A 23,974-nucleotide genomic window follows, 5' to 3' on the forward strand; every position below is an offset into this window, starting at 1 on the left:
CTACTATGAGTAGTCGTCTTACATGTTACCATGAAAGCAACATTATTGCAATACAATAAGATTCATTAACTAATATGCATATAAATCTTTAAAAGAATAGTCGATGCGAAATGATATATTTCTATATAATTTAAATAATACAATAGAAACCGGAAATAACAACATCGAAAGTACTTTAAAAAATTATTGTACGTTCAGATAGTTCATAAAAGCTTTATAAATTATTCTATATATTTATTTAATCCTGCCTGAGGCAGTTTAGTCTGCCATTTGGTCGTAATCTGCCAATCCGTCGCTATATGCGGTTTCCATTGTATATATACACCTCTCCAGACTATCAGTTTAAAATAATTAAAGATATTACCAAACTTAATACAATTATTATAAAAAATCAACACAATAATGTACTCGACATTTACGTCATTTTACAATCGAATACCTGCCACTTCTTAAGATGATAACTGCTTAACAAGGAATAGATATATCGGTACTTATGAACTAATGTCTGTCACCGTATCGTACCTATTAAATCGATTTTATCGACAATTGTGTAAGTAAATAACTATCAGATTAGATCGCACTCCTATTGACATTCATGACTAAAAGACAATGCAAAAACTTAATGCTACAATCAGTATTAAAATTTAAAATGTACAAATATACTCAAAAGGATAGCGACAGTCTATTGACTATCACTATGTCATATAAGTGTTGGTACTGCCGTTATGAGAATGAAATCAACGTACCTAAAAAAATAAATTAATGGTTCTTTAAAAATAGTTTGGACTGTTTCACAAAAATAATTTCTTTTTAAGTGAATAGCTTCCACGATAAGAAATATTCTTCAAAGCTAATCTTTAACAAATTATTGTTAAGAAATATTTCAATCTAAAAAAAAACGTTATACAGTTTCAGTTAACAATTATTTCCTTCAAGTGACAGGTCATGTTGAAGATATTAATATTAAATGTTAATGCATCAACACAAGCCCAGAAGATAACGATGTAATTGCACACCGGCTTCATATTTTGAATTTTCAATTTCACAACCAAGTAGCAAATTTATTGACCAATGTACTGGTCCGACAAGAACTGGGCTTATTACATGAAAAAAGCAGTGATAAATGTGTTTTATGATAATGCTTACCACGAAGAATTTATGGCTATATGGATTTATATAATGAAAAAATATATTAAAAATCTAGTCATAATATTTTATATAATTCGGAACAAAAAATTTAAGAAGAGTATAATAAACATCAGAATTTGATACAGATAATATATAATCAAGAGTATGGGGTACATTCGCACAACAGTCACCAATTATAATCTATAACATTAATATCCATATATAAAAATCTTTCTTTTTTTATTCTTTCTTGTACACACATAGAAAAAAATATCGTGACAATAAATGTAATGTACAAGGGCGAGGTTATCTTTAAAAAGAGATTTCTTCCAGCAAACCTTGAAAATGTCATAGGATTGTGTGTTTACTAGATCAGCCATACATTCTTGTCACATGTAATGACCATACATCGTAAATATTGCACCAACAAACATTACATATTTGTGAAGATTCTGATCAAGTCATATACCATTATTAAGAAGGCAATTTTGTTGAAGGTTTCTTTTAAAGTTTTTTGTTTTACAGCCACAATAAAGTGTATTGTAGGTCACTTAATGCACAACAGTAGATAGTTTTATACTGGATCAAACTAAACGACCGACTGTTTAGTACATATCCTAACTTTTGTAACCATTTGTATTTATAATATTTTATGTGCAATACAGTTAATACAAATAATAATAATAATAATAACGCCAGACATAATCATAATAGTCCCAAACTTAACGAAGCTTGTAATGAGTGTACTAAAACAGAAATAGCGCCTTTTTGTATTTTTACAGATGTGTTGATTTAATATTTAAATGTACTCTTATTATTTTACTGTATAATGTAAATAGAAGCATTCTATATATTTATATAAATACTTAAATACATATATAAATAGGAAACAACTAGACTAATATAAACAATCATACTCATAAATACAAATGTGTGTATTTCGAGAATCTACCACCGTCAAATAAATTAAGAACATATATTTAAATAAATTGTTTGTGTTAGAGATGAATTGTATAATTTATTACTAATTATTAGTCGCGAATTCGTCAAGCAGCAGAAGTTTGCTTTGTTTGACTGATGACAAAACTAGACAAGACTGTTGTTGTTGAATTTGATTAACTGTACCTACTCTTAGTCCACATTATACTCTTCCAAAAGCTATCTAATAATTACAAGTAACGCTAAATGCACTACAGTCGCATCATTTTCGTTTGATCCAGTACGATCCATCAATTTTATTTACATTATTACTGAAGTTTATTGTTGCTTCGTCCTAGCTTTATAAAATATAAAATCTTCATATTCACTAGGGTACAACAATTATTCATATTGTCACTTATATAGTAGGAAACATTCTATCCTTATTCACCGGGGCCGATAAATAGGGCACTTACTGCAAAGAACAGGAACACTATACCACCGATTATTGTAACTGAAATGAAAAAAAATATTATGTCAGTCCTTCGAGCCGGATGTACAATTGAGCATAAGGTGTTAATAGTATAAAAAATTAACGATGTTTTTGTTGTTATTCATTACATCTTCATAATTAGTGTTGTGGCCAGGTTGAGGTTTTTCTGATAAGTTTAATATTATCATTCATTCCATTAGCGGACCTGGCAGTCAGCCAGCTGTTCAGAAGTCAGGTGACAAACACACGTATAGAACAATTCTATATAATAAGACATCGTTACTATTATTCGCCTATTCTACCACTCAATCGGAATGGATATGCAGGCAATAAGAATTCCTGGTCAAGAAATTGTTGTTATTTTAAATAGATTTCTTTTAAATATTTTGCGTTTGCATTTATCTTTAAGTAAAGCGTTTGTAGCCCGGGTCCCCACCAACATGCTGTCGACCTTCATGAAGGAAGACCACTCGCCGAAGGTAATGGTTTACCAGCATTACCATGACAGATTGTCATACTGAGTGTGGTGACCACAAAGACAATATTAATATTTTCTATATGTATGTATGTTTAGTCCTTAATGTATATCTAATACGGGCCAATATTATTATATAAATAATATTAAGTTGCCTAAAGTAAACGACATAAATACAAAAATTAATTAATGAAACGAAATCATAATTTTTGATTTTACATCGGCGTAGCAGGGTATTAAGTTAACTATTTAACTTGAGTAAACAAAATTAGCCAGGCATACTGGACCAAGAATGCGTATAACTTTTTTTTATTGGCAGACTACTAATTTGCCTCCATCGTAATAAATTATAAAAAAAATTTACTCACCAGTCCTCACAGAGATCTTCTGCGCCACCATCCTACCACCGATAACCGCCAGTCCAGTACACAACGCGTGTCCCAAGGACCCGCCTACCACGACACCAATGGCATCCTCCCGCGTCGCTAGCACCACGGTGGCTAACTGCGAGCGATCACCCCACTCCGCTAGGAAAGTTAGCGATGCAGCTTGCAGTAACACTTTGAATACGGCGTTCCGTTTCCGCCGTCTGCTTTCTTGCTGTCCCTGCTCTAGCATGTCTAGGGTTTCTTCTTTTTCGTCCTGCAAATTAGAAGTTTGAATGTTATAAATTTATCTTTAAGGTTCAATTTTAAACGCAGATTCTATAATTCTGAATCAATCTTATTAATATTATCAACGGGAAAGTTTGTGAGTATGGTTGAATTAATGGATGTTTGTTACTCTTTCACGCAAAAACTACTGAATGAATTTTAATGAAATTTTACAATAGTACATGAGAGGCTTATACATCAGAAGAACACATTGTGCTAGACACAATATATAATCATTTCAAATTTAATTAAAGATCTCTTCAGTCGTTTGGTGAAAATGTTATAGATAGACAGAAACTCTGTCGTATTTATCACATTAGTACAATTTTTATGCAGGATAAACTACAAAATTACAAGTTGTTTCGGTGAGTCATTCCAATTATTATCATCATCATCATAATCATCATCCCACTGCAGTCCACTGCTGGACATAGGCCTCTCTCAAGGGACGCGACTTGGCACGATCATCAGATCTTCTAGTCCATCTTTACCCGCGACTGTACTGACTGGACGCCCCGACTGTACGTACATATGTCATCGCTCCACCTAGCTACGGGGCGTCCTACAGTACATTTGCCTATTTCAATTACATAAAAAAAATCAAATATATTCACAAATCATGTTCCTTCTTATCTTAGTTAAATATTTTCAGTAGTGCTATATAAGATGATAAAGTTTATAACGCTATAAAGATATATTGTCGGTAGACATGCAATTTAGAACGAATGACAAAATATTTCTGAAGCATATATATCATGATTTTCTGATACTCCTGAGACATGGTGAATAGTTTTCACTGAACGAACACAGAATAAAGTTTTCATTGTTAATCTTTTTTTTTATTTTTTAGTATTAGCAATATTATTAATAGCTGCCTTTACAGGTACGTTCTATATCCGCGAATCGGCGTTCACGCAGAACAGAATGAACATATAACCGCTATGATCACGGGTAAACTGAAGAGCAGTGGGTAGATGGTAAATTAAAGCTTTTATGGGTAGATATTCATCTCCATTTCTTCACATCCACCTTCGTTTCGTCTTCGTTTGTTGCTACTATTGAAACTCGATCGATACTCATCTCGGCTATCTGTATTCACAGTATCTTCACGTACATTATTAACTTTTATAAAAATAAAAGAAACATGGTAAGATCTCGTATATAAAAACAATATGCTGCAACATTTTCACTTTTTTTATAGATACATTTGTTATCATCTAGCTCACGCGATGGGTATATTTTGAAGCCAACGTGGCAGGGGAGTCGTCTCTCAGATTTTTTTTGGTTTGTTATCGGTGTATATATTACCAGAGTGTTAGTCAGAAATATAAATAAAAACAGAACCCACAACCTTTTGCGAGTACGTCGTGGTAGTAAATCACCGATTCAACGTTCTATAGCTGTAGTATGAAAATATATATATGCTATTATAGTAGTATCTGTTATACTTATGAAATCAAATTATATGCTATAGTAAAATAAGGCGAAACTATATATATAGTACATGCCCTGTTTTGCATTATCTTTATCACATAATGTGCCACAGCTATAAAGTGCAAAAAATGTCATAAAATATTTATGAATATAATATAATCTAATAATAGGTACCTACTGTTTAGCGTTAAATAGCCAACTAGCTTAATAGTTAGCGATTAAATATAAAAACACGTGGATAAGCAACTTCTTTGTATTCACACATTTCAGCTTGACAATGTAACGTTACAATTATTTAAAAGAGCAACACGCAAGTTACTTGCTCGTTCTTATTGTGATGAAAGCTTTCTAATAAATGATAGATTAAAAAAATTAACTGACTACTCAAAAATGTTAAATGTAAGTTTATATGAATAGAGAATTTTCTATGTTATTTTTATGTGTTATTTAAATATAATAAAATTGAGAAGAAAGTAAAAACTGTCTCTGTATATATTTGCTAAGCTATATGTGTTAAGTTTTCATGTAGAAACTACTGAAAGAATTAGGGTAAAAATCCACATAATATTGTTAAATATGGGTCAGCATATAGATCTTAAAGAAGTCTTAGAAGATATACCCTAAAAGGGCAATTTATTTATTTTACTTATTAATTTTAAAATACTCCATCTAATATTGCTAATTAGTTTATTACTAAAATAATAGATGGCGCTGTATAAGATCTTCATTTTTTGGTCGTCTGAATATCATCTATATATGGCGTTTGCTTTCTAAATGCGTTTGAAGTGGCTGTTCTTCGCTACTTATTATAAATTGGAAAGTGAAGGTTTGTTTGTTACATGTTCTTAATTTAATAGTTATTCAATCAACTTGGCATATCTACAGTATAGCACTTTATAGCAGTTAATTTTTGGTTTTCTAGCGATTTACCACACCGCCTCATTTCCAATAGTCGCGGGTTCGAATCCTCGTACGATACAAAAAATTGTATTCATGATTATGATTATTTGTATCGGTCTGGGTGTGTTCTATGTATATATTTAAGTATTTCTAGCAGTTGTCTAGTACCCATAACACAAGCTCTGCTTTGTTTGGGACTAGATGGTATTGTGTGAATGGTCCAGTATAATTATTATCAGTATAGTCGCAGGCAAGATCTAGTGATAACATAATTTTGATGCCATATCGAAGAATCATTGCGCATAAGCTTTGAATATTAAGCTTCTAAATGAACGATTAAAGCATACAAAATACTTTAATGTGACGGTAATGTATTTGATATATTAATGAACTACTCAAAATGCAATGACTCTGTACTAATAAAAGAAAAATGAACATTCGTGTTTTATCAAACAACAATAAAGGATAAAGTAACATTATTTTTTAAATATATCATAATGATTATAAAGATTTAGCTGCGAATTTAATAGTCTTTTATTAGTAAGGTCACATGATCATAACTGTGCTAATGAAATGATAAACTATTTAACTAACAACAGGAACTAAAGCAATTTTATCTCTGTCCCTCTTGCAACTACATTTTTACGTATGAGTAAAGAGCACAACCATATTAATTAGCGTTGATGTTCACTATTTTTATTAATTGTTTTACACAATCTTTGTCTTAATAATAAAATGCATAAACTATAAAATAACAACTTTTCGAAAATCAACTTTAAACTAAAAATATTACGTCCATTTTTCTATATTGATAGGGTTTGAGTTAGTGCAGTATACTATTACGTGCAAAATGATTGTCTAAATATCATCGTGAAAAATTTTTCTGATAACAACTCTACAAACAAATCGTCAAATGCTGAATTCCTTTGTAATTACTCAATATACGTAAGCTGTCAAAAAGTTTTCTGCATGAATTATGACATGGCGTGAAACGGAACGTAAAAAAAGAAAAAGCTAAGCTAACGAAAAATAACTATGGTGTCATTCGTACTGCCAGGCATAATGACGTTAGATCACCCTCAGCGATTCTGTTTGCGACGAGGGTCCCGCTTGGGGCTCCTCTGGGATCCCCGAAGATTCTTCCGGGACACGTGAAGGTCCTGGTATTTGTGAACGGGCGGATGTAGAAGAAGCCGCACTGGGCGACCTCGATCGCTCTTTCGTAGATTCCTGTGCAGTACCATACTAATTTGACATTGATTTTATTACTGTCTGTATTTTTTTGTACCTTTTTATGCTTGGATTCGAGTTTGTATTCGAAATGTTATATGCCAGTACGAAACTATATAAGGTACACAGAAAAATAAATTAAAACAATTAAAACAAAAAACTAAAAGGAATTCAACATTTGGCAACATTATTCGCGCAATTTATCTAACATCTAATTAAAATAGGTTTATACAAAACTAAATATCTTATCTACAATGAGATTATTGTTTAAAAAAAGATAATTAAATTTGTCGTATCGCTCCCACATCTCGTGATAATAAACACTTGGTAATTGTGCTAAAAATGTTAAGATTTATTTATCATTAAGTAAATTAAGTAGATTGAATATATTTATTATTTGTTGATATACAACGACCGAACTTGTAACACGGTAACAATTTAAAACCAGACATTACATGTAATTCTATTACAATGTATGTATTTATCTGTTCTAATAATATAAGTGGAAGAAAAGAAATTGTTAGTAGTCGGGATCTAGTGTATGACATCATTGCTTGCAATATATAATATCAGGCCCTCTAGAAACCATTATAGTTGGACCTGGTGAACGATGGGCTAAGTAAACTGACTACTTGCGCATCCTATCATCCTCCGCTGGTTGGGCACCAGAGTATACTGCTAGCGCAGGCGGCAGGGGCATTGTTTCATTATAATCCATAAAAACTATTATTATAAAACTTCGAAACCACTGCATCGAAGAAAAGAAAAGTTTTTACTTTTTGACATAGTCTATATATAAAATACACAAAGTACTGTTAAGTATCTAAAAGAAGCAGTGGCGTGCCACGTGTACATAAAATACATACAAAATCAGATTACACAGACATATTCATGAATGTAAATATTCTATTGCTCGGAAATAGACTCCGCAGTCGTCTTCGTTCTGTTTACAAAACCACTACACCACCAATCATAAAATATCAAGGAAATATAATTGGATATTGATAATTTACCTCAATGTTATTCTTCGGAGTACAAATCGGGACCAGTTAATAAAAACTTATATTAAGTTAAAACAAATTTAATTGTGTGTAATGATTAAAAACAATACCTTATGAATCATATATTATAAATCAGACATTAGATTACATATTATGTAGATTATAAATAAAGGATTACTATGACGCGTACTATTAATGTAATCCGGTAAAATCCGCATTTTACTATTTCATTCGGCGCTAAAATATTCAGCCAGTCTTTCGACAAATAATAATATAGACTCAAATAATCAGAACACGAAGAAACCTTCAAGCATATCGTTAAGGATATTGTCCTATATAAACTACTGGAAGCATTACAACTATTGGTGATCAAATTTCGACCGTTATAGAATCTAAACCCATATTTCGACGAACTATTCAATGCCTGATGATGCCTCGTTCAGAGGCGAAACAGTAGCGGCAGTCAAGTTTCCTCTAAATTTTGTGGTCTCACATGCTACTGGTAGCGGAATTAAACAAAATTATATAAATCCAACACTAAAATGGGTTATAGCGAAATTACACCTAATTCGATAAAATAATTCGTATTGTACATTTATTAATCTTTGTAATTCTGTACAGTGGCCACTGTGTTGATATTTTCTCTTTGTTAAAGGTTATAGACATGCGTATAATATTATACAATGGACTTGATAAATTCAAAATGATGTAAATGAAACTATATTTTAAAACCAACTCACCTGATCTTCTCTTCTCTTCAACTCAGTCTGTACTTCCTCTAATTCCTCTTGACCCTCATTAGGATTCATTTTCCATCCATCTCTTAACATTTTCAATCCAAATATTGCAAAGAGGGCTGCGCTGGCATAATACGTATATACCCGAGGTATCACGGTAGCTATCCATCCGAAGGCAGCTGACAGTATTGTCATGAAGACCAGAGCGGATATGGCTCCAGCAAATACTATGACTCGAGGGTGTTTCATCGCCATAATGGCGGCAATGAAAAAGGTCTTGTCACCGAGCTCGGACACGATAACGACGGAGAGAGAAGCCAGGAAACCCTGCCAGAAGCTGCCCTGGATTGCTGTACGCTGTGAATGAAGAAAACATGGTTTTAATTTTTATGAATGTGGTGAAACTGTATTATTATAGAGTATAGTGTAATAATGATGACTAGCGACCCCATTGGCAGCAGCACCACATCTGGTCGATCTACAAGCGATACGCGCTGGAAAGATTTGTGAATAATTCTTGGTGAATAGGCTAACATGGGCTAAAAAACAATGGCTAAAAGACATGACTTCATATTCATGCTATCAATCTTCAGTCTCTAATAGTCTCTCCAGCATACACCGTGTAGATAACTACATATACGAAGATAAACAATAACCGTACTTATTAATAATATTTAAATGTGTCATATTTGTAGAAGCAGTATAAGTATGATATGCTGTTTACACAAGTGTGATTTGAAGAATATAAAGTAACAATAAATTAGTAATTTAAAAATAAATAGAACAGTCACACCTAAATCTCATATGAGGTGGTCGGAGATAGTGTTGTCTAAAGCTATTGTATTACTAAAGTCAATGTTTCTTTCTACTGGTAGTCTAAATGATACATCTAGCATACTCTATATTACGCATGGGCTTTGCAATAACTCCCACAAAACCCCTTTAGAAAGAAAAGTAATTCCACCAATCAAGTTATGTACTTAAAAAGTCAGACACTTACATTTTAAGCTGTAAGTTCAAAAAAGCATACAATGTCACGGGTAACAAATAGAATGTACAGTTACTAGCGAATGTCTACAGAGAATATAGTTATTTACATATAAATTTTCCGGAACTAATTCTCCAAATGATAGTGAAAACTATCGTATCCGACAGGAAGGTTTGGCATTTAGTTGCTTCAGAAGTCTTTTCATGTGTTTGGATTGCCTTCTGCATTTGACCATTTCAATTGTTGAAGCTGTAAATGGCAGCAGCCATCAGCATTATAATAGTTCGAAAGTTGTAGAAAGAGTAATTGGAGAAATAAACGAAATCAGCAAATTAATTTGATACAATTGATAGAGAACCATTCCGCCTGACCGTATATAGTCCAATAATAATCACATCAGTAAACTAAATTATAATGAAATCGCATGGTTTCTAAGGCAAGGTCAAAACATAAGTTCACGGACAACTCTATTTCGGGGGCGAATGCGTCATAGCCTCCCCATACTGGTGATGTTATGTAAGTAATACACACCATAGGTTATTAGGGATAGAGCTGAACAAATTAATGATTTATTAATTTCAATTATTGTACGCTGTTTCAAGAGATTCTTATGTTAATAACAAACAGCAGTACAATGTATTACCAATACGTATCTCTTTTTTCTAATATTACTGGCCGCACTTGTGTTTTATAGAATAAACAGACGAAAATTGGGCCGAACTCGCAGAAAGGCTTATAAACCAGCTGAAGGATATGACTTGAGGATAATGCCAAGATTTCGAACGTCAGATAATATCGCTCATAATTTTGGTTTCCTTGGAATGGGACAGGGTTCGTCCAGAGCAAAGTATATATTACGAATTGCAACTATCAAATGGTTCATAGAATCGCAGTAACAATTTGAATTTTCTAAATAAGAAACCCCTGTTATATTTTACATAATTAAACGGCAGATTTCTAAGTAAACTGGTGCGATACCAACGTAAATTCTAATGCAAATTGGCCGTAGCTGGCCAGCTTTACGGACAAAACAGAGGGCACTCCAAACCAGAGGAAGGACTTGTGGAGCGACTATGAACAACTCCTGACTGACGGATACGACTGTGTGAATTCGAACGTCGCGTCACGTCGGTTTAATCTCGCGTGATATCGATCCGTATTTAAATGGGATATGATCGATCGAAGGGTGATCGAGAATGCCACTGTGGAGTGTCTGGGCGCAGCCAGAATCATGCTTACTTGGACGATGCAACCGTAAACCAGTAACGTAATCATTCGTTGATCATATACCAGAAAAGAAAACTTGCTTAGAAATATTTAAGAGAAATGATACCTTAACTAGTAATTCGTACAGGTTTATATTATCTGTTCTATTTATAGATTGCTAGACTTTGTGACACCATTTCGCACAACCAGTTTTGTACTTTACCGCAAATCGCTGCACTTACACAGCCACAAATAAATAGTGAGAAATAAACATTACTACTGAATATAGGGTTGACAACCAAAGCATTTATTATTATCTTTAACTTTTTCTCCTTGCATATATTTATTCTTTTTTCCTTTTTCATTACAATCGTGACCAGACGAAAACTGTCTATTGATCTGTTCGCGTGTCAAGAATTGACGTAAAAACTGCGGGAGAGATTAGTATGAAATTTAAACAAAATATGTTGTTAAATGTAGATCAAGATATAGGCTAAAAAAATCTTATCTAAATGGGATAAATTAAAAAAAATACTGTTATTTGGTTGTTGTTTGACGATTATCAATAAACGACCTTTACAGATATACACGCGGGTAAAGTCGCAGACTTAACTAAGTCTGTTACATAATATTATACACTATAACATTTAAATTGTTGTGTTAGTGTTCTTTCCACATTTATAATATTTAGTGGTTTAATATTTTTCAAAATGAGTTGGCAGCCCTAAGTTCATGTATAACCAATAATCATTAGGATTGTCCATATTCGCTATCCTGGTTACATTACGTTATCCATGTGTTAGTACATACACATAGTATTTTTTATGTAATTGGAATGGCAAACAAGTTGACGGTCCTTCTGATAGTGTCTTAATTTTTCTCTGCACAACCTGTGGTTGACTGGTAGAAAGTGCCGTAAGGCGTTAAGTCCGCCATATGTACTTTTACCTTGGTATTTTGTGCTTTGAAGTTACACTATATAAATAAATAAGTAGTAACTATGACCTATATACATGAACAGCACTACAGACATTACATTATCACGTGACGCCTCATGCATTACCATTCCGGACGATGTATGACATGCTTCTGTAATCTCCCCATACCTTTCAACAAAATCACAGCACAATTTTGCATAGTACAAATGAAAGTGACCACCACTGTCTATTCGCTTAGTTCTTTTAAACTACGCAACGCATTTTAACGCAGTTTTTAGCATTAGATAGAGCGATTCAAGAGGAATATTTATATGTATAATACATGTAAGTTGGTTTATATATGCTTTATAAAAAGCAAACTGCTTCGCGGCAGAATTAAACTGAGGCACCTATGCAGACTTCTCTGTACACATTATACTTCGGCTTATTACTTTTAACATAAGTACTAGGTAAATAACACATATCTGGGTAAGAGTACCAATATTATTATTGATTTATGTGATAATATAGGTCGTGTTATCAAATATCTCGTATTATTTTTTGTTCTAACAGTCTTACAATATACTTAATAATGTGGACTCATATCGCTCAGTAGTCACCTAGCTACCGAGCATTAGTTATTTGACTCCATTTAAATGTTAATGAAATGACGACCTTGGTGGTTTATTGGTTCAGAACACCGCCTTACTTCTGATGATTCCTCGCACGATGCGAACTTACATTCATGATTATGAGTGTTTGTATTGGTCTAGGCCTTTTCTATGTGTATCTTATATATAACATTCTACAGTCACAATGTTATTATGAGTCTTTGTATTGGTCTAGGTCTTTTCTATATGTATCTTATATATAACATTCTACAGTAACAATGTTATTATGAATGTTTGTATTGGTCTTGGTCTTTTCTATGTGTATCTTATATATAACATTCTACAGTCACAATGTTATTATGAGTGTTTGTATTGGTCTAGGTCTTTTCTATGTGTATCTTATATATAACATTCTACAGTCACAATGTTATTATGAGTGTTTGTATTGGTCTAGGTCTTTTCTATGTGTATCTTATATATAACATTCTACAGTCACAATGTTATTATGAATGTTTGTTTTGGTTTACGTCTTTTCTATGCATATGTTAGATATGTATAAAATTCTCGTGTTACAATGTTATTTACCATACTCCTCCGAAACGGCTTGACGACCGATTTTTATGAAATTTTATACGCATATTCGGTAGATCTGAGAACTATCTATTTTTCATACCCCTAAGTGATAAGGGTTGTCCATCACAGACACGTTTTTTTTATAAATTTTGTGATATTAAAAAATACATATAACCCTAAATTTTCACCCTTGTATCACCAACCTCTATCATTGAATAGTAATTTATATGGCAAAACGTTTGCGGGGTCAGTTAGTTACTTATATATAACAAATAAAATGTATTTAAGTATTTCTATTAGTTTTCCAGTACCCATAACACAAGCTTTGTTTAGCTCGGGACTAGATGGCGCTGCATCGTTTATGTAAAGACATCTCATAGTATACCATAGCAACACATAAAGACTTACATTCAGGGCACGGGTCTGTCCCCGAAATCTATTACAACGCAGACACTTAGCGGAGGATTTTACATAGAGTTTTCCTTCTCTTACATTATTACTTTATTATTCTTATTATGTACACTTCTTATATAGTATTGTATTGGTAAATTATATCATCTATAAATACTTAGTATAAATTAATGTTGCTATTTTCGTCTATTTGGATCTTCGTTTAGTTCTTCCAAACCGAAAAAATTGCATACTATATAATATTTTTGGTTTGGAAGAAGAAGAAGACGTTCAGATGTAGTTTTCATTATCATTTCGAGATTTGCTACCGGCGTAATTTATAACTATCGATGCACACCGGCTTAGCTTGGATTTTACTATATTGTACACCAAACATTATCAGGAATTGGTTCGAAAATGCGTTCCGTAGTTTTGTTTATGTGTACAATAATGCAATGGTTGTCAATGAAAATTCTTCTTTTCTATGTGTAATAACTACTGTGCTTTCAATTCTTCTTTCGTATGTGTAATACCTACTGTACATTTTTTGTAATAAAATTAAACTACAGAAACACTACGACAAACCTCATTGAATAGATAACTGACACGGTTAGTGAAAAAAAACGGGTTTCCGCCCGAAATACTTTTATATAAACTAAAAAAATTTACGGCCTTGGTGCATTAGCGTTTTAGCATACCGCCTTACTTCCGACGGTCGCGAGTTTCATTCCTTGCACGGTACAAACCTTTGTATTCAAGAGTATGATTGTTATAAGCATTGGTGTGGGTGTTTTCTATTTATTATGTATGCATTTACAAAAAAATATGCAGGTGTATCTATCAGTTGTGGAGAGTTGAGTTGTAGCCCACCCAAAAAATTGACAATTATAAGCGGCCGAAAGATTCCTATAAGAATAAACATAAACGATATTTAATTTGAATAAGGAACCCTAAAATGACGAGATGCAGTCATCCACAACACAATTAAAAACACTAGAAACCAACCTTCATTACAATATCCGTCAGCCATGATCTAAAATCGGATGCACCTGTAGTTGTTTCAGGCAAAAAAGTTGTCGTTTCTGACAAGAAAGATGTAGTTTCTGCTAACAATGATGCATCACTCATAATGGTTGTATCACCGAAAAAAGTGCCACTCTCAGGCATAACTGTTGTCATGTCTGGTACATACATCGATAATGGTAACAAAGTCGTCGATGGCATTATAAACTCGAGCACCTCACTAGTATTCATTTTTAATTATACACAGTCACAATACTAATTTAAAAAAAAAATAAAAACAAAAGAGCGGCGTCGTGCCCGCCAAAAGAAAACACTGCATAATTAACAAAGCAAGTGTTTTATACTGATACAGCTATCATTTAAACATCTGATAACAATAATACTACATATGGATACATTAGTTACGTAGACCCCGTATATATTAAATAAATGGCGATAACACGCGACCATACGCCGTGTGGTACGCGGTAAGACTACGTTCAAACACCTTTTCGAGGATAACTCAAGGAGTTTTACATAAGTACAGTCGACGGAAAACGGTTTAGATAAAAAATATACTATTTATAAATTTTGACACTGTGCCAATATTATGTGCGCACATGTACCTGTCTATAGTATGGTGATTTTTTTAATACAAATAGTTCAGTTTTGGGATGGACGTCAGCGCTGTTTGCGAAGGCTATGACGTCAAATATTCTATTAATAACGAACTTTCGCTTATAAATCTTATCATCGTATATATTAGATGAAAGGATCATCGAGATAGTTTATGAATAACTATGATATGATACAAAATAACATTTATTATTACATGTGAATATATCGTAATTTCTAGTTATAGAAATAGAAATTTCCGAAGTTGGCAACGAAAATGCAAACAAGTGTTTTCTATAAAGTGAAAATTAAATTAATTTGTCCATTATTTTTTTATTGATAAATATAAACATATATTCATCTTCCGTACAAATCTTGTATGGCGCAGTCGTTCTGAATCGATGCTGATATTATAAATGCAAAAGGTTGTGAGTATGGATGGACGTTTGTTGCTCTTTCACACAGGAACTACTGAACGGATTTTGACAAAACTTTACAGTAATATAGCTTATACATAAGAATAATACATAGGCTATAATTTAAGACGATAGTATGTTAATTGGGAGAAATATAGTAATACATATCAATTAAGGGTGATGTGATGCACACGAAGTTACGCGAGCACAAAAAAGTACAAAAAAAGTTTCTATTAATTCTAATTAAGACTTTCATTTTTTTTTTTCTAATGTTAACACTAAATACACGGAACTAGGCCCGTTAAAATTTCATTAATGTGTGAATATATAGATATCTTATTAAAATTCTTGACCATCGCTTAACCTTTGTTACGACTTTGCTTTTCTAACTGGCCGAGCACGGCCGGCAACGCCGCGGAAAATTCATTAATAAAAGATAATATTAATTCAACCCGTATTGTATAAACTATTGAATACAAAAGCTAAGCTAAATGGCCGAAATATTATAATCCCTATTTTAATCCACTACCCTTACTAGGTAAGCAAATGGCCTAAACACAGAGGTAGACTGTAAAAAGTCGCGTACGTGGGTACCTCACTTATTTCAACCGCCAGGGCCAAAGGTGCAGATTAGGCAGTAAAATTACAGAATAAAAGGCGTGACATCTTAGTTCTCTGGAATGACAACGCATGAGGTATTACGGATATAACATGATGCTGTTTATTTATATGGAATAGGCTATGGTCACCAGTTACCACTAGATGGTTTCTTATGTCAATTACCTAATTACCTAAAAAAACATTTTTTTTGCGTTTTATTAGGTACGTATTATTACGATTGTGATTAATTGCAGATGAATTCGTCACGCTGGGCGAACTAACCTGACTTCAGGCTCATCCTATTCTACTCTATTGGGACTTAGCCAGCATATACCACTAGCACAGGCGGGTGCATCATTCCATTATCATCCACTAATAAATATTCCGTTTACATGTGCAGATCACCTCGTTTACCTTTGCCGCTCTAATACATTTAAAGCGACAAAGACAGGAAAACTTGTATTTGCAGTAGATTATCAATGGCTACAATTATCCGCTTGATTATTTACCTTGTATATCAGTGTCACTGGACATATAAGTCAGTATTTAGCGCATAATCTTCAAACCTAATTTACATTACGAAAATGATGATATAAAGTTAATTGAAAGATGTTTATTTGTAAGTCAAAGACAATATGAAAAGTATTTACACGTGAAATTTTTAAACACGTTCAGTTATGACGGCACGTGAAGAGATAAATTTATTTTTTTATGTTATTTTAATGGCAAACAAGCTGCTGATTATAGGTACCACTCGTTACCTACTGTTTCATATGATTGACATGTCATGCCTCTGTACCCTATAATTTCACTGCTTTGCTCTTCAAACAAACCAAAGTACCCACACATCACTTTGTACAAATTTACGTCAGTATGATAGGTCTGACATTAGATGTATGTATGTAGATAAGCTATGTCATACAAACTTATTAACTGATGTCGACTGTAACTGGCTTTTGACCTACCACTTTTTATGGACTGGGCAATCAGCCCTACCGACAGTGTGCTAAATCCATCTCTTCTATAACAACTGCTTAAGTATCGATTGATTTCAGACCACACGCAATACCACGACTATTTAGTAAAATATTCAAGGTTACGTCTTGCACGCAACATGGCTTCAGTACCTATATAGGGGACGATACTGATTGTCTATCAGCTATGAAATAAGTACTTTGTATTGTTCTTTGCAAATGTTTTTTTTTGTATCAATTTGCATCAGTAACTCAAATGATTCATACTTAATCATGAAACATGAAATATACAAATGCATTACGTTATGAACCTCTAAGCTTGTAGAAGCGCCTCAATCAAGGATTTTTTTCGTAATTTTCCACAAAGAAAATTTTATATTCCAGAAGGTAAGTATAGTAACGGAAGGTCCCATTTGTTACGTTTCTTCAGGAATATTAATATAAACTACTACTACGACTAAAAATATTGCATAAAAGATATAATATTTCAAACATTTAAAATCCATAAGGGAAACAGAATGAACTTTGATAAAGAATCCAAATGTTTGGATAGATTTTCCACGGCAAGCCAATACGGCATTAAACATTCACGTTCCACTAACTATGACAAAACAAATTTAAAAAAATTATATAGCATGATGGTAAATATATGGTGATTTCACCGCCCGTGCGCAACGACAAGATCAGAAGAATTGCAAGTGAGAAGGCCGCTTGTTAAGGAGAAATAAGCTCTTTCCTTGAAGATTTTAATATCGTATCAGTTCAGATATACCATTGCGGGGAGGTGATACAATGGGGTTGTGCGTGATAAAAACACTCTAGGTATATAACGCTATATATTTCATACGACTACCAAAAAGGAAAAGTTGTCAAGGATAACATTGTTTACATATTCTGTTAACGCCCTCTATTAAAAATTTACGTAACTACCAAGTACACAATCTCCTTTCACCCCCTTTCCATTGCTTGTGTGAAAGAATATATAATGAGACTCCAATATTATTACATTGATTTATATATGAGGAACTGATTAAATTAATTTTCAGCTAACAACCCGTCCCATCTTCGCACGGGTGCATAACAAATATTTAAATTTCTCGGCTTTTTCTATGCTATAACACGCATGAATTATACATATAAACATTCCTCTTGAATCACTCTTTCTATTGCTGAAAACTGCATTAAAATCTTTTGTGTAATTTAAAAGATATAAGCGAACAGACAGCGTCGGCAACTTTGTTTTATATTATGTGAAGATAATATTGTTTTTTAGGTATACCAAAACCATATGGTTGTGGTATACCTAATTAGCTGATGTCTATATACATGAATAGCACCATGAACACACCTTCATTATGTGAGTGGTGCACTTGGCACCACACTGGTGGTGATTCTCCGAACTAAACTGTCATGTAATTTAAATATCTTTTCACCCTTTAAACCAAGATGTCACATAAGGCAACCATGTCTAAGTATAAATAAAGTAAGTGTTAAGTTTAGTTCCGATGGTCGCGTGCTCGATTGAATGAACAAACATTTTTGTTATTGGTCTGGATGTTTTCTATGCATAATATGTATGTATTTACAAAAATGTATTTAAGTATTTCTATCAGTTTTAAGTACGTATAGTATAAGCTCCGGTTAGTGTAAGACTGGATGGCGATGTCTAAATTGTCGTGGATTGTAATTATTATTATAATTTCCAATTTAAAGAGTGACGCCAAAGTCCCCATACAATTTAGCCCGTATTTTACATAGTGGTCCACAGTGATATTATTGGTTTTGGGATATTCTTCATAATTAGTAGGATCGTTAGACCAAGCGCCGGTTCGGAGGCTTTGTCTTCCCAAGATATAGCGTTCCAAAACTTTGGGAGCCATCTGGTGCCGCCAGCCAGGCCAGCATGCCATAGCTCATGACCGGCGCGGCGTGCCTCAGAGACCCATCACCAATTGCTCTCACGGTGCAACTGGAGCGCAGTGCTCAATTCGCACCTCTGGGGGCGCAGATAAACGTTTCTAATAATTAAGAAGTCTAGAGCAAAACCAATAATTTCATTGTAGACCACTATGCAAAATGCGGGCTAATCTTGACGTCACTGTTTACTGCAAACAGGTTCATTTTTTATTAATGTATTAATTATAGTGGTTACTTAGTATCGTGATCTATATCAAACACGACTATGTATAAAAATCACAATAGCAGGAAAGTAGGGACAATAAATATTAATAATTCAATCGTTTATTATGATAAATAGCTTGTGACATGCTCTTTTCTAAACCCATTTTTTTTTTTCTATAATTTAAACTAATTATTATACAATAGGTCAACAATGTTAAGTAAATTAATATCATTTGTTTAGAGAATGTTTACTAACTGGGAAGGAAGGAAATTGTTAGTAATCAGGACTGTTGACTCCAATACTAGCAAAGTACCATGTTAGATTGACCTCCACGCGATTCCCCCTGGAAACCATCTTGATAAATTCCTGGTAAAGTTGTCACGTTGACCCAACTGACCTTATGTTCAACTTATCATCCTCCACTGGTGCCCGCCAGCGTAAACCTTTAGCCCAGGCAGGTGCACCATTGCATATTGATATTTGAAAAAAATGCTTACTAACAAATATTTTAGGCGCTTTCGAGTAAATTTTTTTTACAACGACATTTTAAAAAGTATGTAAGTATATTTTTAGTTTTTTATGAATTATTAGATTATATTATTAGACCCCAAAGAATTAAAAAAAGAAGCAAAACGATAATACGTTTCATAGTATTCGAATGAATTAGTAACATATAACATAAAAATGGTGTACGCTGACAGCAGTACTGTCAGCGCAAAGCAGCTTGCTTTGTACGTTTTGTTTCGGAGGTAAGGTGCGATTTGGTAGTGAAATTGACATGAAAAGAACTATTTCATTTGGGCGAAATTTGGGCATCTTACCATATACATACATAGGCGCAGTTACCGTTTACCATCAAGTGGGCCTTCAGCCTGTTTGCCATTCCAATAACAAAAAAAAGAAGAATGGAAGAATTCGCATGAAATTACACCTTATGGTCTCAGATCAGAGTTGATGAATATTTTAGCGGATACCCGAAGAATTAACAAAAAACGTGAAGGTCAATCTGATAAAATACATTGTTAGCAATAATGACATGATCATCCTAATTGTTCATATTACTGGCAATCCCCTATTCCATGTAGCTCATCTAAAACAATACTGTTTTAACTCAAAAATAACAAACTTTAGAAAATCAACTCTATAAGACTATATTTAAGGTCTAATTTCATAATATTTTGAGATAAACCATAATTGTACTAGTTGTTCGAATGATACTATATAAAATAGTACTAATGACGACACATCCACGTTTCATTTTTTATGTTTTTATACACACGTAAAAAGTAGTGTTAATTGTCAAATGAGCAAACATCAAATAAAAAGTCACGTAATGACTTCATGACTACTGTTTTACCTAATATTTTATGGAAACAACGTTTACCTGCTGTTGTCCCTTGTACAATAGAACATGTCGTGACCAGCGGTAAAGGAAAATAAACTATTCTGGTATCTAATTCTACAACGACTTGGCACTACAAAATATATATGTTTTTGCAAAAATATGGCAAATATTATAACAAGTATCTAGTTTCGTGTAAAATGGGAATCCATTTTCCACACTATTATTGGATCGTGGCGCGTGTAGTTTTTCTTTATAAGTTATATATAAATAAGTAAATAACCCTGGGCAATTAACACGACGCCATCTAGCCCCTCGGTAAGCAGAGCTTGTGTTATGGGTACTAGACATCTAATATAAATACTTACAAGGGAGGGCACGGTGTGGGGAAATTCCCTTCGGGACGAGACTCCGTGTGGTAGTAGTTTCCCATAAGGGTATGCAAACCTAAAGTATTATTTCAGAATGGCCAGTAGTTTCAAAGAAATAAGCCTTTGAAACTCGACGTGCAACTTATATACTAGTTTATTTTCATCGCTAGCACTAACGGCAAAATGGCTCGGTCTCTTGGTCAAAATAACACGAATCAGCAGTGTCTTAATCCACTACGCGGACGTTCAGGGTTCAATTCCCGCTATGCTTTTTTTTATATTTTAATAATTAAATTAATTTAATCGAGCAAACATTTCTAGCATTACTAACAATCGCCTTCCCAGCTAAGGTGCATTAAGTCAAATAATATAAAAAAAATACATACATCTGCATTTGGCACAGCGGTTGATGATGTTACATGTGGAGGTTGGCCCTGTGCGGTCGATAGAATGCAGGTTGCTGCAAATACTGCAAGAGCAAGGTACGTTGTCCGTTTTTGTAGCATCTTGAGACTGAAATACACAAAAAAAAATTAATTTCTAATATACTCAATATTACAAGTATATTATTTTACAGGATCATTATGAAATGCCTATGCTAAAATTACAAGCTGGTAGGCGTCAGTTTCTTTCAAACGGTTATCGAAATTATGACAGCCTGAGCAAAGATATGAAACGGAGCCCTCTGATGTAAGTCATATCATTCAAAAGGTCTTTAGCTTCTCTATAAGTCTGTTTTGGAGTGACGTCTTCACTGGGCCATATTTTCGTCTGCTGAAGCTGTGAAGACCAGTAACAACTAACAATATTAGAAGTTTCATTAAAAGAAATACATTCTGGTAAAAAATACCAGTTAGTTAAAACAAATTTTTCGCTGTGTGTTCAATTAAGTACATCTTGACAGACAGACAGATTTTAATGCAGTTTTCAGAAATAGATAGAGTGCTTCAAGTGGAAGGATTATATGTATAATATATATGTGTGTAGAACAAGAGAAATTCAAAATTTGTAAGCATTTCAAAATGTATATCAAACTTAGCATTCCATGATATTTTGAGAGAAATGGATTATAATTGATTTTATTACAATATAATATAAAAATATTTAAAGATACTTTGTTAGCTTACAACCCATTTGGATAAATTAAAAGTCCCCTTTGTCCTTTCTCAAGTTTTAGACTGTCTGTGTACCATATTTAATTTTATTTGGTTCAGTAGTTTTGGCGTGAAAGTGAGACAGACAGACAGACAGAGTTACTTTCGCATTTATAATATTAGTAGGGATTATGTATATATTATTGGGTTTTTTTATTTCTAACTTAACTGATATTTTAAAATTATAATTGATTTTATTACAATATAATATTATTTAAAGATACTTTGTTAGACATTTGGATAAATTTAAAGACACTTTGTTAGATATTTAAATATGAATTACAATTTTATTTATATTTGCAGCTGTGCACACAAATTTCATTTATATGAAAACAGTGGTTAGTCTCTCTCAAAATAATTATTGCAGATATATGTGGACTATATAATGATATTTCATAGCACATGTATTATAATATTGATTTATAGAATTATTAATGGTGTCATTAAAGACTTATGTGTAAAACTAATGTGGTAGCTTCCCTAATGAATCCAAGTGAAAAATTCAAAGTTATATTTAAAATCCACACAAATTACAGTACCATAGTCAGTGAGTATGGAGAGTGTAAATTATATTTTTAAACTTCCACTTTTTATAAAAAACAAAGTAACTACTCATAACACCCAGTTATCAGTAAGCTTTAAAAGCTACTGGATACAAATTGACAATAAACTGCCCATAGATATTTTATAGTGCCAACATATAAACTACTTAATCAATTTAATATATTTTAATATTTTGTCTACTGCATTAATCTCTTATTTCAAATACATATATTTCACCTAAACAAATAGATAATTTTACAGCATCCAGGTAATTAAATTAAATTAATAAAATTAAAAAAGACTATATTTTCTTATTATTACACTAATTTAAGTTCCTTGTAATTTACTTCTGGTACAAGAAAGATTTTAATATATAAATATTTAATATTTTTTACTCTAAGTATGTGAATTTGGTGAAAACCCTATACAGGAACAGCCACTGTATTCTATTCATAAGTATCTATTAAATATTGGAATATATTGTCATTTTACATTAAATTAAAAAATATTTCAATAAAAAATGATGGGTGAGATTGAAAATACCAAAAATTGGGTAATTATAATATGTCACAATCATTTCAGTCTTATGAAGTTGTTGTCAAATATAATAATTCATATTTGAAAATGGTTTATTAATATAAATATCAATAATTGTCATTTACATTGTTGGACTGATTCTCTTATCAAATACGTTAGAAACACTACTTGATATTCAAGTACTTATGAAATACTATCAAAGAACCAGTTCATTCAAGATAAAAATAAAATAGTTATGTGGACAATAATTAAAACATACATATTTTTTAACGAATACAGTTTAATAATAGAGTTAGCACATTGTTGTGTAGAATTCTTTCAATTCAAATATAATTCGTGTTAGTAAAGGCCATGAAACGTCACCGGTGAAGCGATTGGTGAATGCCAACTTACTTTGCAAAAACGCTGTTCTTGAATGCACAGGGCGTAAAGAATTATTATTTATTAATAAATATTATTTATAACATAACGTTGTAACAATTGAATGATAAAATATAATAAAAAAAGTATAAATTTTATGGAAAAACTAATTAAAAGTCAATGGGAGAAGTAAAACACCTGTCCATACATAAATAAACTGTCAGTTGTCACACCATAGATAATTAAAAATAGTTAACTGTCAATGTCAAATTACTATGAGTGTT

At 32.7% G+C, this 23,974-nt stretch overlaps 1 protein-coding gene and 1 long non-coding RNA gene across 3 annotated transcripts; one reads left to right on the forward strand and one right to left on the reverse strand.

The window, feature by feature from the left end:
* Positions 1-1,619: 1,619 nt before the first annotated feature.
* Positions 1,620-23,882, reverse strand: LOC131849643 (transmembrane protein 165). Of its 2 annotated transcripts, XM_059199757.1 has the most exons (5): positions 23,724-23,882; positions 21,483-21,609; positions 8,973-9,326; positions 3,383-3,656; positions 1,620-2,560 (listed from the first exon to the last, which is right to left on the reverse strand). In XM_059199757.1, the coding sequence occupies exons 2-5, from the start codon at positions 21,600-21,602 to the stop codon at positions 2,490-2,492; spliced, it is 819 nt and encodes a 272-aa protein (XP_059055740.1). In that variant the 5' UTR covers positions 21,603-21,609; positions 23,724-23,882; the 3' UTR covers positions 1,620-2,489. The 2 variants fall into 2 exon arrangements, with proteins under 2 accessions (XP_059055740.1, XP_059055739.1); XM_059199756.1 differs by lacking the exons at positions 21,483-21,609; positions 23,724-23,882 and adding an exon at positions 14,660-15,129.
* Positions 20,762-21,751, forward strand: LOC131849647 (uncharacterized). Its single transcript, XR_009357803.1, has 3 exons — positions 20,762-20,832; positions 21,442-21,578; positions 21,674-21,751. It is a non-coding gene; the product is annotated as an uncharacterized LOC131849647 (long non-coding RNA).
* Positions 23,883-23,974: the final 92 nt, after the last annotated feature.

This window comes from Achroia grisella, unplaced genomic scaffold (assembly GCF_030625045.1).
Source record: "Achroia grisella isolate CSIRO2021 unplaced genomic scaffold, CSIRO_AGI_Agris_v1 utg660, whole genome shotgun sequence".
Lineage (NCBI taxonomy): Eukaryota > Metazoa > Arthropoda > Insecta > Lepidoptera > Pyralidae > Achroia > Achroia grisella.